Below are 16,863 nucleotides of genomic sequence, written 5' to 3'. Positions count from 1 at the left end.
TAGCCGCCGCCTGCCTGGGATGACTTGATTTTATTTCCGGAAAGACAGACGGAGCCGCGACAACAAAATCAATTGGTTGATCTTAGAGCGGACTCGCAGTTAATTGGCTGTTAAGAGAACGATCCATCGGTTGATTGGTTGGGGTGTGATCATGATGCTGATGACAACGCGCTTTCAAAGTTGGGTCATGTGTTGGGCAGAGTCATTGAAGGGGAGTTGCGCCATTGAGGGGGCAGAAAACAACACTCGCTTTAGCACTGTTCATGCAGCCCTGGAATGTGACAAACGGAATACATTGTTTTCAACGAGTTAATATCTAGCATTTGTGCAACTGCAACATGACAACTGTTTTGTATTGTAGCCTACAGTGACAACTAAAGTCTCTGTAATCAAATGTTTATGTAGGCCTACTATTACTACCAGTAAGACGCCTAAGGGCGAGAAGCGGGCACAAATCTGCCTAGTTGACGGCAGACTGCTAGGCGAGCGCTGGCGCTTTGGCATGGAGGGTCAGATCAACATGGAATTAATTCTGTACTGGCCATATAAGGAGCATGTCTTGAGTGTACAGGGTTTGATGAGGTCAGATCAACATATGGAATGTCAGAACAGGTCAGCTCTATGGAGATCTAAGGGTGGTAGTGGGGACATTCTCTTGAGTGTACAGGGTTTGATAAGGGCCCAGCTGGGCCAGGCCTTAATTCTCGGGGCCTGTTGAGAACTCTAGTTTTCTCCAGCTGCAGATTATTATTTATTTTTTCAACTGGAATCCTGAAAAGTAACATTTTTATTTAAATTCAAATGCCTTTCAAATTATGTTAACTTTATAAACTAAATACAAATTTTGAACATTTTCTATTTCAATATTCAATTTCTGTGTTCTTGTACCAGAACACAGTAGGCCTAATGGTAAACTGACACTAGTGTCCCAGCCAGTGCTGCTTTTTAGTCGCATCATGGCAAACACAGTCCAGATATTATAACATGACATGGCATAGGCATATCATGGCAAACATAGTCCAGATGTTATGACATGGCATGGAATAGCATGGCAAACAGTCCAGGCATGGCGAACACAGTTCAGATATGACTTGACATGGCATGGCAAACAGTCCAGATATTATGACATGACATGGAAAACACAGTCCATAGTATGGCATGGCATGACAAACACAGTCCATAATATGGCATGGCAAACATGTTACATAGTCCAGATATTATGACATGGAATGGCATAGCATGGTTTGCCTGGTACATAAACAGGAGAAGGAGGACCTACAGGTGTCCTCCTGCATAGGTTTTTTAATGTTGACATTATGTTGGTACTGGCTACTGCCAGCACGTCACTGTTGAAGAATTGCCAAAATGTAGTTAGTTATCCATAGTCAACAAAAGGAAAAAAAAAATCACACCTGTGTGAAGTAAGTGGTGCAACTCCGTGTGGGGGGGACGGACGGACGGACGGACGGACGGACGGACGGGGGGGGCGGGACGTCCAGACCCAGGGTGCCGGACACCGGCCCGATTCTGGCGACCCGCCCGCGTCCGAAACGGTTGAGAAATGACAGAGTTACCGTGTGGGGGTCCCTATACTGTACCCTCTACTGTAGTGTACTGTCACTGTACTGTACTGTACTGGCACACCCGAAATCACCATATAATATATACAGTGAATATATACAGTTAATATGTGCGTGTGTTTGTGTGTTAGGTTGCGCACAGGTGGTGAATATACAGTGAATATACAGTTAATATGTGCGTGTGTTTGTGTGTGTTAGGTTGCACACAGGTGGTGAAAAACAACCATGCTGTTTTCGTGCTCAGACGCACCCAGCGTCCCAAAGAACCAAAGGAAGCAACCCAGCAACCCAAGGAAGCAACCCAGCAACCCAAGGAAGTGGTTGCACCGCTTAATGAAAACTCATCATAATATCATAAAAATGTTGGATTATGGGAAACGTAGTTGTGATTCTGGTGACATTCTAATTTATTCATCGATTGATCTTGTGCGGATGTATTGCTATCCAACGCTGCCATCTATCGTCAACTATGATAACAACATTAGAGGGGAATTCCTTCAACGGAGGCGGTCCATATGTGACCGACACAAAAAACGGCCAATTAGAGGGTGCCTTTTCACATAGCAACACCAATCGCCACTGTAGGGCTTCGTGGTTGCGATGGTAGTGGCAGTGGTGGTGAAAGCAAGTGTTTCCTTGCGCTGCTACGTTAGATTTTGCAATAATATTCTGCCATTTTGCTATTTGTGCATTATGTTCTTTAAGTTTGATTCGGGTTCCTAATGCAAATGCGTTAGTGTACCTTGCTGAATTCGTATGTTTTTCATGTTTATATTGCAAACTGACTTGCTAATGTGAATAGCAAGGTGTCTCAACATAAGTGGAATACGAAATTACGATGCCATCCCCGATGGAGGGATCTTCCAGAGAAGGTGACCTGGTTACTGTGAAACATGAGCTAAAACATGGTAAGTTTGGCCGCCAGCCAGCTGTGCACTTGATAGCCCGTATACCTGTCCCGTCCGTCCCTTCTTTTGGTGACACGTGTGACAGTCACAGGATAAATTATAGCGTGTTAAGCTAGTAGCCTTTAAAGGCATATCTTTCCCCCGTCGATGGGCGTTTGCAATTATCTTCTACAACATTAGTGTTGAGTGTTCCCCTTAGTAAGTCCAAAAAAGGCAGGGAAATCCTAACGTCAGTGAAGTGAACCGTCCACGGGAGCTGTATAGCTTTCTGGCAAGCAAACTGTTACCTAACCTTGTTACTAACTAATACTACTGTTAACCTAGTTAACACAGCTCACAGCTATAAATGACTTGACTTTCAGTAGTCTTCAAATCATAACATAACAGAGAGACAAAATGTAAAAGTGTTTGTTTCGATTTGTATTCGGACATAACGTCGGATAACTTGTACTCAAACCAAAGACCAGGGACCACACGCATACATGAACACTGAACAGCTAACGGCGATGTCTCCACTCTGATAGGAGTGGACAGTCACAAGAACAACGGCTAGGTTACTTATACTAGTTTTAGCATTTAATGTTGATTCACGTGAAAAACACAATCTTTCATTCTTATACTTGCTCGGCAGACCATGGTTTCATTTCTCATTTCATGTCTCAAGTAAAGAATACTTTATTGGTTTTATGTTATAATTAGGTTACTTACTGTTAATTTATACTTATTATAACACGCAATTGGAAGGTAATGCATCCACCAAAACACCATAGGCCTACCATGAAAACAGGAAACAAGCCACTGCAAGCATCTCCCAGATGTTTGTAATAATGACTGTCTGTGTAGAGAACACACTGTCTTGTACTTAAAGGACAACTTTAGTTTTTTTCAACCAATGTTTTAGGTTATTATTAGAGAACGTAAAAGATGAGTGTTAATTGTTTTTCATTAGCTGCTTTCTTTAGTTTTAGTGATTTTTGCTGTTTTTGACAGGGGGCATTCGAACATGGTCCTAAATATGTATTTCATTTACAAAAAAAAAAAATGGTGATTTTCTTTTTTTACTATAGTCCTATTAGACCCCAAGAAATTATATCTGGCCACAAAAGATCACGGGATCTATTGAATGTGACAAACACAGTATGGCATCCCCTAGTATATCATTCAGTAGATCCTGTGATCTTTTGTGACCAGATGTAATTTCCTGGGGTCTAGTAGGATTTTGTAAAAAAGGACATATTTAGCCCCATGTTCGAATGCCCCCGCCCCCTGTCAAAAATAGCTAAAATGAAAGCAAGCAGCAAATAACACACTCACCTTTTACTTTGTCTAATAACAACCTAAAACTTGCTACAAAAACTAAAGTTGTCCTGGCTTGCTGAATGCAGTTGCAGTTACCCCATGGTTTATAATGTTTCATTCAGGCACCAACATGTAGAGCTAACCCCCCCCTTCCATTTTCTGTCCTGTGTCCTGCCCTAAATATGCAGTTAGTCTAGTTTAGTGTGGTTGCTCTAACAGGGCAGCCATACTATTGTCTGTCCCACTTTATTATTAGCCATATGTCAAATAGACCGGCTTCATCAGGAATCGTGCTATCATTTTGCTATTAAGAGATACATTGTATAGTTTAATGTATTAGTGAATTCGTTTTCAGAAAAGGCCCCACAAAATATCTTGAAATATGAGGTTTAGAATGTGTAGAAGGTGGATAATTTCTGAGTCACGTTGAGTTCAGTGGCCTGCAAAATCGACACAAGAACCTAGCCTGGAAACCATGCAGACGAATCTGCCACAGGAAAAGAAAAATGCCCTGGGCAGATTGGTCTGGCACTCCTCAGTTTGAATTACATTTAGCTCACCCCAGAGTTGTGGGTGACCAATCAGAGCCCACTATTTAAAGTAAGACTTTTTTGCTGTGATATTGGAATCTGTTTGTAAATATATCTTCCACAAAGTTCCAGACTAATATCTACGCAGTGATATTAGTCACGGACTGTATAAAGAGGACGGGAAGCGAAGACCGTAAGGGCGCCGCCATGGTGCTCCATGGAAGGAAAGAAACATGCGCAATGGGCTATATGCAGCCAACACTTCCGCGTTCAGCTTCCTTGGTCTGCAACTGCGCATGTTTTTTTCCTTCCATGGAGCACCATGTGAGCAACATGGCAGCACCCTTACGGTCTTCGCTTCTTGTCCTCTTTAGACAGTCCTTGATATTAGTCTGGCCATGCCAGACTACCAAAAACCCTCTTCCAAGCAACGTCATTTATAAATGCTGAGCAGTGGATGGGCTATTGTCTTCCAGAAGTAGGGGTGCACAATATAGTGAAAATATGCAATCGTGTGATATATATTTGTTTTATTCACTGACTACATGCCGATACTGTACTGTTCTAAGCATTGCCAGCAATGTTAAAAAGCCTACATTGTCAGTCACCTCCAACCCTTTCTGTTATTAGATGATGCCTTGAAAATAATAATTTGTTTGGTTGTTTATTTTCACAAATATTTAAAAACATGTGAAGGAGAAAGCCTAAAAACCCAGAACATTTAAGAAATGCAGATCTGTTAGAAATAATAAAATAAAACGCATCACACAGAGGAAATAAAATAATATATGGACAAAAATAACAAGAAAACGGCAGAAGAAAATCGACCCAAACCTGTTGACCCAGACCTATGACTGATTATTCTTTCTTATTTGTGTGTGTGTGTGTGTGTGTGTGTGTGTGTGTGTGTGTGTGTGTGTGTGTGTGTGTGTGTGTGTGTGTGTGTGTGTGTGTGTGTGTGTGTGTGTGTGTGTGTGTGTGTGTGTGTGTGTGTGTGTGTGTGTGTGTGTGTGTGTGCACGTTCGCACACACGTGTTGGGGTAGGGGGTTAGTCTACGGACACTTTCAATGAGCCTATAGCATTCGGAGATTGTGGAATAGTTGTCTCTTGTCTGGCTACATATGACTAGCAGTGGCCCTGGGGGGCATTGAGGGGAGTGTGTTTGTTGGGGGAAGGCAGTGGGCATGTATAAGCCTCACTGCCTGGGGGGAAAAGTGTTGAGTGGGGCGAGATGGTGATGTTGATCTACCGATGGCTGATAACTGTGCCCAGGGTCGGAGGACTCAGCAATTATCTTTCCTGCTCACTTTGAGTGGTACAGAGTTATGGCAGGTAGCCACAGATGATCCTTTCGGTTGATCAATTAACCCACTGCAGTGCAGACCAAAGACTGTTGTGTTGTCAACAAACTTCAGGACATTAATTACACACAAGTGGTTTAGATTAGCTGCTTATCCAGTTTGCACAGGCTGCTTCCTGTCTACTAGGAACTAAGTGATCCTTCTGCAGGTGGAGTCAGGCACACACAGCTGAGTGAGCTTGTCCCGGAGCAGAGCTTTACTTGGGGGGGATGGTGTTGATTGCAAAGCTGAAGTCCACATACTGTAGGAGGTCCTGGTGCTGTAGGTGTAGGTCGGAGATAGTAAGGATGTACTGTGGGCCCATTTTGCTGCCTGCATTGTCAAACTGGCTGGGTGGTGGTGGTTGTATCAGCCACCTGGTGGACACCAGTCTTGGCCCTTGTTGCCACCGAAGCCCATTATAATAAAATCAATTAAAATAAAACATCAAAAAAGATAAAGGCATCCATGGCACTATAGGACACAAAGGGGAGGCGTCATAAGGCGTCATGTGGCATGGAGACAGTTAAAGGGAAGGGTGGGGGCTAAGGGAAATTATCTGTTAGGGTTGGGGAGGAACAGTTATTATTCTTTCTTTTTTTGCGGCTTTCGCCTTTATTTAATATTCTTTTTATAGAGAAACAGACAGTAGGCTGACAATAAATGGGGAGAGAGATGGGGGAGTGACACGCAGTACAGAGTGACGGTCGGGATCGGGAGTCGAACCCGTGGCACACTGCCAGACTCGGACCACCGGCCAAGGTGCCTGCACCGCTGAGTCACGGCCCAGGCAGAGGAGAAGTTATTATGATTGATAATTGATTGATGATGACGATTGTAACTTAAGACATCATAACATTATCTGCTCTGAGCAGGTATGATTGCACGTAGCTACTGGTATGGGGCAAGATTCCCTCCAAAAACGGAGACCAACAACTGTGTGCATTTCCTCAGAAAAAGAATCAGCTGACTGCATCTGACACTTGTTTAATGTTTATAATTACATTAGTGAACAATTACAACCAGCAGGCTGAAAAATGTGGACAACTAATACAGCTATAGCCTACTTTCTTTGCATGGCCAGAACAAAAAGGGGACCTTTTCTCTGCTGTCTCGATTTACCAGTTTCCTGTAACTCAGCCATTCTGACATCGAAGGCCTTTGTGATATGTTTATTGTGGACATTCATATTGCACTATGTAATAAAAATATGATAACATCATGCAGCCCCACGTTCAACCACCTCCCTTCATACTATAAATATATAAAACATATATCTTGTTTTTCTAGCGAGCGTACTTGTTCTAGTGGTATGTCATCTGTCCTTGAGGGAGAAAATACTCTGTCCCTCTCCCTCTCTAGCTCCTGTTTTGTAGCACTCTTCGCTTACACAAAATTGTTCTAGACCAAAGTAATATTTTATGGGAACTATTGCTTTGTTTTAGTTTTTAGTTTTACACTGTTCGTGATTTACTTAAAAATCAAAGCCTTTTCTGCTTATTTGCAATGTTGCTTTGCATAAGATGCATGCAGTAGGCCCAAATATGTATGTCAAACACCTGCCTATTAATTTAGTAAGCCTGGATGAGAGAAAGCTGTTTATTTAGAAGAAAACAGAAAGATCTTTCTAATCGTATGAAAGGAGGATGCCATTCCCCTTACATGCTTAGTTCGAGCCAAGTAGATTTAAGTAGTTAGGCTATGTTTCTTGATCTAGTCTATTAATAAGTACTGAGATCAAACTTGACCCAGAAGGGAGAGGTTGATGAACTTGATGGTGTCATGCAACCTGAACCCTTGGCCTCACGTTTTGTCAAATAATTGATCTGTTGAAATGAAATTCACTTAAATTGTCTAATAGTTACACTAGTTTCTTATCAAATTTGAAAGAGGGACACTGACAAAATATTAAATCTGATGCCTTAATTGTGCAGTGCTGTGTCTATTTTAAGAGTGAGAGACAGAAGGAATGTGTTCAGTACAATGGGCATGCATGTCTATATGAGCGTGATACTGTATGCTCATTCGGCTGAACAGGGATAGTACTGGGATACAAACAGACATCACGACACCAACGCGATGAAATCATTGGCACACTGGAGTCCTGAGCCAAATTCATGGACGAAACTTGAAAGTTAAGACACTTCTCCAGTTAAAGAAGACCGTTTGTTCAATGACAATTAGGCCACATGGGTGATGTTTGTTTAGGTGAGTGTTTTATTAGTCTGGGTTACATTACCGGAGAAAAGAGAGGTTGGCCAGAATTTGTCCAGGGAAAGTTTGCTGAGCATGCAGGCTCTTTTTCCAGCACTGACCTGCTACAGTTCTACACATTCATTACACATAGTCACACCTGGGAGAAGCTCACTCGGTACAACAAATTTCGTCACTAGCAGTAGCAGCCCCATGTACAACCTGAACCTGTTCAAGGTGGGAATGTTGCTGCCAGCAAAAGAAAGCCAGCATAGTGAGTGATCTTTATGGCAATATTGTGGGTTCTCTCTGTTATATGCAAGGGGTCACTGACGTTTTTTTAAGGGGATTGAAACTGGTGATCCTCCATTTCCTGTTATGCTTTTTTCACTTACGGTACCACCATCCCTTCTTCTTTTTAGGGTTCTACAGTGCAACTCTGTTTGCCCCAGTGCAAGCAGGGTAGTGTTTGTTTTTGTTACTACTACTCAGGAATGATGATGAATGATGTTTGGAAGAATGCAACTTGGGATCAATGCATACCCCACCCGTTTATGCAATACCCGTTGTACTTGTCAGAGTACCCACTTTGATGACATCTTACAGTATATTGGCGCAGCGGCACAAACCACAAAGCTTGGCCAATCCGTGGAGCCGATGGGTTAGGTTGGCCAATCAGGGCATCTGATGGCTTCACCCCCTGGTTTTTGTGATGGTGTGATGTTGTTAGTGTTTACTTTTCTTTTTCCCTGTTATTTCTAAATCCATCTTTGTCTTTCAATGTTATATGACATGATATGAACCCAGAGTGTATTAAGTGTGTATAAAGCTTACATTATCTGATTCCTTTTTTGCTCTGTTTCAAACTTTCAGCCAATCTGACAGGCCATGTGGAAAGGGTTGGCATTGAAAACTTTGAGCTGTTAAAGGTGCTGGGCACTGGAGGTAAGTAACACTGATAAATATTTGCCTGCTTATTGCCACCTAGATTATAATGTGTTGCACATGTGATAATGTTAAGTGTTTGAATCATTGTTTTTGAAGTGATGAGGTTCCTTGTTTATGTCCAACAGTGTGTGGTGTTGAAGGCACTTAACTCAACATTGAGGTGTGCTGTCTTTGTGATAACATTCCTCCCATGTCAGCATATGGTAAGGTGTTCCTGGTGCGAAAGGTGAGTGGTCACGATGCAGGGAAGCTGTATGCCATGAAGGTGTTGAAGAAGGCCACCATCGTGCAAAAAGCAAAGACTGCCGAGCACACACGGACAGAGCGTCAAGTCCTGGAACACATCCGACAGTCACCATTCCTTGTCACGCTGCACTACGCCTTCCAAACAGACACCAAGCTGCACCTCATTCTAGGTCAGTGCCTCTGCTTTTGATAAACCCTCTCTTGTCATTAATTATTTTACATTTCCTTTTGAGAAATGTAGACTGTCTATGTGATCTACGGTAATCGCACTATTTAACTACATTAAAATGTGTCTATTTTTTGGTCTTTGCGGCAAAAAGCCGATCTCCAAGCTCACAACACATCACTTCACTATTTGTTGTACGAGGAAGTAGTCTACGTACCAGAGTACACCAATGTTAGAAATGTTGAGTATGGGTCCCCAGCATGTATAAACTGCCGGATGCTAACTTGTTGAGCAATTTTCATAATTGGCATAATATCTGACCATACCATTAAAAGGATCCCTGACTAATAAGACAAATATGCCTTAAAACATTATACTTGCCCTCTACAACTAAAATAAAAAAATAAAAAATATATTATTTTATATATATATATATATATATATATTGTATTTTTTTCACTCAATAGGAGCTGCTCCTGTCGATGATGTCATATCATCGACAGGATGATATGACAGTTGATGATGTTGCATGCTGCGTTCATGATTTGAGGCTCTTTGTTTCAAAAGGGCCAATCCTACAAATTTTGAAATATCGGACAGATCCATCTTGAACACATGACTATAGAGATAGTGTGTAATGATTTGCAGAATCTTTGGACAGAATCTGGAGGAGTAATATAAAAAAAAAATGTTTTTCAAAAGTTGGCCTCCTGTTGGTGCTACAAGTGGGAAGCGAACGCAGCTCGTGTGTGTGTGTGTGTGTGTGTGTGTGTGTGTGTGTGTGTGTGTGCTACAGCTGCGCCCTCTGGTGGCGGCGGGTGGTGTCACAGCGGGACAGACAGACACACAGACAGACAGACATGATCTGCAGGGTCTCATAGTTAGTGCTCATTGCATTCGCAATCACTGCGTTCGCAATAACAGGCATTTCTGGAAACTTTGGGGCAGAGGTTCATCGTTGGCATCCAGAGTGTGTGTGTGTGCAAAGTTTGTTAATAATAATGTTTTAAGGCATATTTGTCATATTAGCCAGGGTTCCTTTTAACAACCTTTGGCTTTATGCAGCACTTGACATGTCAAACTAGGGGGTTTTCATGATGCTGAATCCATTCCAAGCATTAATTTTGCACAAAAAACACTACATTTTTAGCCCAATGAGTGTTTTTTGGGCAAGGCCATTGAGTGGTGCAAAACTAATGCTTGGAATGGATTCAGCATCATGAAAAACCTTTAGTTTCACATGGGACATGCTACATAAAGCATGATGAAATGTTGAATGTTTTGCCTTCCATAGGTTGTTAATGGTATGGTCACATATGCCAATTATGAAAATTGCTCAACATAATATGCAAGTTAGCATCCGGCAGGTTCTACATGCTGGGGACCCATACTCAACATTTCTAACATAAAACTTTGGTGTACTCAACATGCCTGGGTTCACATTCTGGCAAGTGGACTAAAGTGGATAAGAAAATCTACACCCCTTTTCACATTTTCACCCTGTCAGTTACATTCGGCTGGTGAAAGAAGTGGACCAATGTTTACCAGGTGGATGATTCTATACACAAGGGGGTTATTCTAAAACAGCTGACCAAGTGTCCAATGTCTTTTCATTTCTTTGTCATGCACCTCTCATTGTAGATTATGTAAACGGCGGGGAGCTCTTCACACATTTGGTGCAGAGGGTTAGGTTTAAGGAGCAGGAAGTGGCCCTGTACAGTGGTGAGATCGTGCTAGCACTAGAGCACCTACACGAGGTAACTCCCACATTCCACTTAGTCAGGTTTTCTTCAGTTTTGTTAATAGCCTAGAGTGCACATTATGTCTGCTTCAATTTTGCTAATAATGAATGGACTGTAATACCTATTACAGTACAAGAAAAAAAAAGCGCTTCACAGTACCTTTTCCCTTGTGTCTTCCTCCCAATGCAGCTAGGAATTGTTTATCGTGACCTGAAGCTAGAGAATGTTTTGCTGGACTGTAGTGGTCATATAGTCCTCACAGATTTTGGCCTCAGTAAAGAGTTTGACCAGGTATGTCTGTGTGATAGTATGTTTGGATTTTCCATCCTTAGTAAGGAAAGTGATAGTACCCTACCGTGACATTCACATCACACAGTCATCACACTGGAATCCTACTTTAATTATACGTTGATTGGGAATCATCAATCTGCTCACTGATTATTATTATTATTATTATTATTATTATTTGTATAATATATACTGTGCAGATAGTGTTCAATCATTTATTATTATTATTGGTGGTGATAGTGCCAATAGTTTGTACTGGAGGTCATGGGCTTCTCAACTCCTGTGTTAATTATGGCCCGGGCAGCTGGCGTAGCCGCCTGGGCACCTAGGCTAGTAATCCAGCTTGACAGCGTGTCGCACGTTCGAATCCTGATCCCAATGACCAGTAGTCAGCCTACTGTTCATCTATCAATAAAAACAGAAAAAAACCCCCAAAGATATTTAAAAAAAAAGTAGTAAATCACACTCGTGTGAAGTGAGGGGCGCTCTTATCAGCATACATCATCACATTCCGTGCTCAGCCAATAAAATCATCACATTCCGTGATGTAAACACGTTTGTACCACGCTAGCGCCCCTCAAAAAATTATATTGTGTTAATTATTATTATTCAAATATTTGTATCTGTCTTTTAAATGTATCAATAATACACAGACATATACGCCACAAAAATAAATATCCCAAAACATAATAATACAGAAAGAAGAATAAATTACAATTCCAGATTAAGAATAATCCAATAATGGCTACCAAACATTATAGAATCTCTGGACAGTGGCCCTGGTTGAGTAGTTTAGATTATCAAGTTTTAAATATTCCATCACATCTCTAACTCAACGTGGAATGTTAATGCCATGTGCTATGTTTTCACTTCCTAAAACGTGGGAGTTCTAAAGTATGTAATTCTTGTTTTCACACAGGTGGAGAGAGCATTCTCCATCTGTGGCACCATTGAATACATGGCTCCAGAAATTGTGGAAGGAGGGCAGTCTGGGCATGACAAGGTATATTACAGTTTCATGCTGCTTTGCTCTTCTTTGTATTTTTATTTATTTATTTCCACTCATTGAAACACACCCTGAGTTCTTCCAGAATGTAATTAGTGTATTACACTATCTACAATGAGCTCCTCTTTAGTTTTCTATAAAGTGACCGGTCATGGATGGGTGTTTTCATTGTTATTGTACTTTTTTGTTTCCACTTGTTCCTGGAATGGAGAAGAGTCGAAACCAAGGAATTTGACTTTCTCATACTTTTATAATGGGACGTAACAAAATAAATCACACCTGTGTGAACTGAGTGGTGCAACTCCCCTGACCCCCCCCCCCCCTCTCTCTCTCTCTCTCTCTCTCTCTCTCTCTCATATTAGCAGGCAACAGTGCAGCACTATCTCTCTGTTTCTGGCACAACAGCGCCACTTTTGCCCCTACTGGTACTTGCACCACTCAAAAATGTAATATTTAATGTTTTTCAGGTTGTGGACTGGTGGAGTCTCGGTGTGCTGATGTATGAGCTTCTAACGGGTGGATCGCCTTTCACTGTTGATGGAGATGAGAACTCACACACAGACATCGCCAAGTATGGATACTCCAACTACAGTTGTGCAATATTGACAAGGACTGTGCAATATTGATGTCATTGTTATCAGACTTTATATTTTACATAAAGTTAGGCCATTCTCCTGTTATTTATTTCTCCAAAGTAATTTGACTAATTACTTGAACACTCAAATCTGTACTTTGCAAGAATCTTCCAATGAGTTTTTGCTTTAAAATGCCAAAATAATGTTACTTTGACAAAATAAATTATAATTATAATTATAATTATATTTATATATTTATATATATAGTTCTTCTATTTATAGTGACTCATAGGAATAGACTAAGTGACAACCAGGAATAGTTTGGTGACCACCGGAGAGACGGGTGGCAGCCGGAAATTAGACGGCACCCGGGAGCAGTATGGGTTAGCGCCCCAGCCTGTGTCTTCCGTGAGGAAGAAGCCCAACAAACCCTTTAGGAGGGCCATGCAAGCCTCAAGCGGAGCCTGCGGCACCACCAAGGGCAAGGTGGAGCCTGCGGAACCGTTGCGGCTTGAGAATCCACCATTCCTGAATGAAGTGCCTGGTGCTGGGAGTCTGGTGCAACGCACAGGGCCTGACCTGGTGAGAGCAGGAGTGGACCTGGTGAGACGTAGGAGGGGCCCGGACAGGTATCAACCCACAGAGCCTAGTCCTTCCATGTGCCAGAATGGTACCTCCCAGTCCCGGCAGAGTAGTTCAGGAGGAACGGATTGTGTGGCCCTGGTTTTTCCCTAATGGGACTTATCGAGGGTAGCTACTGGGACGTAAGTCGGGACTTGATCACTCCCGGCTGGGTCACCTGAGTGAGGGGTATGATGTTGCGAGACCCGAAACCCCGATGACCTTGGGATACATCACTGAGGATACGTCCCAGGTGCATCCATTTATGTATGTATTTTGTTATATATATGTATATATATATATATATATATATATATATATATATATTAATGTGCTGTGTATAATCTATATTGAGCTGATTTCAAGCCACTGTCAATACATCGATAACTGACTGTCTCCCTGCCCCTTTCCTCTCAGGAGAATTTTAAAGAAGGATCCTCCTTTCCCTAAAGAAATGGGACCACTGGCTAAAGACCTCATCCAGCGGCTACTCGTCAAAGATCCAAATAAGAGATTGGGCTCAGGTCCTAGTGGGGCCGAAAATGTAAAAAAACACCCATTTTACCAGGTGGGACACATCTCTCCTGACATTTCACATTGTTTTAAATGGTGGGGTGGGCTGTTGGCGTTGCATCACAGAGCCATTTGGAGGGGAAAGCATTTAACTAAATTGAATGTAGTTTGAGGATGAGGAGAAGAAATTGGTGCTGAATAAACTTTCTCTCTCCCCCCCGCCCCCCCCCCCCTTTTATAATCTCTTTTAGAAAATGAATTGGGAAGATCTGGCAGCTAAAAAGGTGCCCGCCCCTTTCAAGCCAGTAATTCGGGACGAGCTGGATGTCAGCAACTTTGCAGAAGAGTTCACAGAGATGGACCCTACCTATTCTCCTGCAGCTCTGCCTCAGAACTGTGACCGTATCTTCCAGGTGGGAAGAACATGAGGGAGTTTGAGACAGTCAGACTATTTTTGTTGTGGCTCCATAGCTTTGTTATTCTTTATGAACTGGAGAATATTTTTGTGGGGTGCTTTTAGGTCATCACACAGGCCTACATTTACCTACTTTTCACTGTCACTTATGCTTCAGTTTTTGTACACTATTTTTGGAGGCATACCTATTTGGTTTGGTACGCCTGGGCTTTGGTTGCATTCAGTGTAAAATTAAAAACAACATTACACTGCGACTATATTTGAGATACTCACTCCACGGTTATTGAAATGCTCAAGTGAAAATCTGAATGCACTTGAATGTTGCTTGTGAGTCAACACAAGCCTGTCTGTGTGCATCAGTATTGAAATTGACTGAAGGGGATTTCACTGAAGGCTTGTAATTACTGCCATATGCAGCTTTTGATTGAGGTAACAGATGTGAATCACTATTTTTGATGTGGCTTTGAACCATAATGTGGCCTGCAAACTCTGCCAGCTGATGTCTGTCTGATGTATCGTATGAATTTTCAACTCTGATTGCCTTCTGGATCCTTGAGCCCAGCAGATCAATAGATCCATTAACAGGCTTCTCTCATGGAATAAAAGGTTACACTTTGAGAGAATCACCATTTCTGTCTTGGTTACGCCTTCAACCTTTGATTGCCAACTTCATCTTGGCTTTTTTCTTTTTTATCTTCACCTCTCGCCTGCCATTCACAGTCTCAAATTTTGTGGTCTTTATAATTTGCAAGCCTAGCAATCTGTGAGGTAATGGCAGCGAGCCCAACTTTAAACGGTGTGCTTACCCCCAACCCCCCACAATACTGTCTTACAAAACAAGATTAAAATTGCATTAATGGGCCTGAGATGTAATTTCACAGCAGAGCAATCAAATATTCAAGCCTGGTAATTTAGGGGCTTCTCATGCATTCAACTACACCATCCTTCCGTCCATCCACGGCTGTCACTATGTGCCACACAGCTGTGTGGTGTCTCTGTGTCTGAGTGAAAAGAGGGGAGGGAGACATTAATGCCAGCTCAAGGCCCTGAGCTACGAACAGCTGGAACCATGCAGGCAGCCTTCCACGAATGACAGCTCTAATAATAGGCACAGATGGACAGCCAATGACACACACACACACACACACACACACACACACACACACACACACACACACACACACACACACACACACACACACACACACACACACACACACACACACCATCAAATGGATGGTGATACTACGGTTTAGTCTGAGGCTTTAAATTATGTGAATTCCTTTTCAATGTTCTGTATAGTACTGTGACATAGGCCAAGCTCCACGTCGTATGTTTCTCCATAATCTAAATTTGTGGTGGTCCTGTATGCATGTTTTGGTGCAGGGCTACTCCTTCATGGCCCCTTCCATCTTGTTCAAGAGGAACGTGGTGATGGATGACCCCGTCCAGCTGTGTGGGGGCTCTGACAGACCAGGCTCTGCTGCAGTGGCCCGCAGCGCCATGATGAAGGTAAGATGGATGGGCCTGGAACCCGCTACACAAACACTCACGTTAATGGCTTCCCTCATTGACGGATAGCTTTTTTCCTTTTCTTGTCCTTTTAGCGTTAAAGTAAACTTTGAGCCATTCTTGATAATGTTTTGCCTAGTGTTTGCAATTGACTTTTTTGGGGCTTGCTTACAATCATCTTGAGTGTCTCTGGCAGGTTCTCTAGTGATGTGACCAATATGGGGGGACCTGTTCCTTTTGATATTGTTCTGACTGACTAATACTATTTTGGAGCAGATTGCCCAAACTGTAAACTACTTTTGGTACCAAAAGCTTTTTAAATCTTAAATCTTAAAAACAAACTAAAAAAATGTAAAATCTCAAATATATAAAATATTTAAAAAATGTATTAAAAAAATACTAAAACAGTCTGTAACAAGCAAAAATACCAGCAAGTTTTATTGAAACTGTTGTCTTATTGTAATCCTACTTGCTGTGGTGGTCATTCATATATTGTTATAATTTGTCATGTCACTTATTGGTGTTAGTGAATCACCTGCCCATGCAGTCGTCATCAGTCACGTGATGTGACGACTGGGTTTAAAAGGGAGTTGTCACATATACTGCCGATTGCATGTTCTCCCTGTGTCCCCTAGGGTAGATACCCTCACAAAAACATGCCGTAATCCTGGTCTCTAAAACTACCTCCCCCTGGCCAGCCGGGGCGCCTGATGGAGGGGAAAGGAACTGGTCGGAATAACGTGTCCCTTCCACGCGCTACGTCCGGCCGGGGTAATTCCCCTCTGTCAGGTGAAAAGAAGCAGCTTGGACTCCTCATGCATAGAAGGAGGCATGAGGTCAGTCCACTGCCCCCCCCAGGTTGGCAGAGGAAGTGTAGCGCCCAGGAATACATTAGATAATTGGCACTGGGTGAAAAGAAAACTGGGTTACAAAATCGTGGGATAAAAATGTAAAGAAAAAAAAAGAAAATCATGAAAAAT

General features: G+C 42.2%; 1 protein-coding gene across 1 annotated transcript in view; it reads left to right on the top strand.

The window, feature by feature from the left end:
- Positions 1–2,193: 2,193 nt before the first annotated feature.
- rps6ka5 (ribosomal protein S6 kinase, polypeptide 5) overlaps positions 2,194–16,863 on the top strand; it is a 33,391-nt gene continuing 18,721 nt past the window's right edge. The window contains exons 1-10 of the mRNA XM_083791154.1: positions 2,194–2,488; positions 8,725–8,796; positions 8,997–9,215; positions 10,853–10,968; positions 11,143–11,244; positions 12,161–12,244; positions 12,715–12,818; positions 13,861–14,011; positions 14,208–14,369; positions 15,758–15,883. Coding sequence (XP_083647280.1) covers positions 2,419–2,488; positions 8,725–8,796; positions 8,997–9,215; positions 10,853–10,968; positions 11,143–11,244; positions 12,161–12,244; positions 12,715–12,818; positions 13,861–14,011; positions 14,208–14,369; positions 15,758–15,883 — 1,206 coding nt within the window. The 5' untranslated portion in view covers positions 2,194–2,418. The remainder of the gene's footprint in view (positions 2,489–8,724; positions 8,797–8,996; positions 9,216–10,852; positions 10,969–11,142; positions 11,245–12,160; positions 12,245–12,714; positions 12,819–13,860; positions 14,012–14,207; positions 14,370–15,757; positions 15,884–16,863) is intronic.

Source organism: Protomyctophum parallelum (assembly GCF_964188405.1).
Source record: "Protomyctophum parallelum genome assembly, chromosome: 20".
Classification (NCBI taxonomy): Eukaryota; Metazoa; Chordata; class Actinopteri; order Myctophiformes; family Myctophidae; genus Protomyctophum; species Protomyctophum parallelum.
The sequence above is the reverse complement of the archived record's forward strand: the minus strand, read 5'-3'. Positions and strand labels throughout refer to the sequence as shown.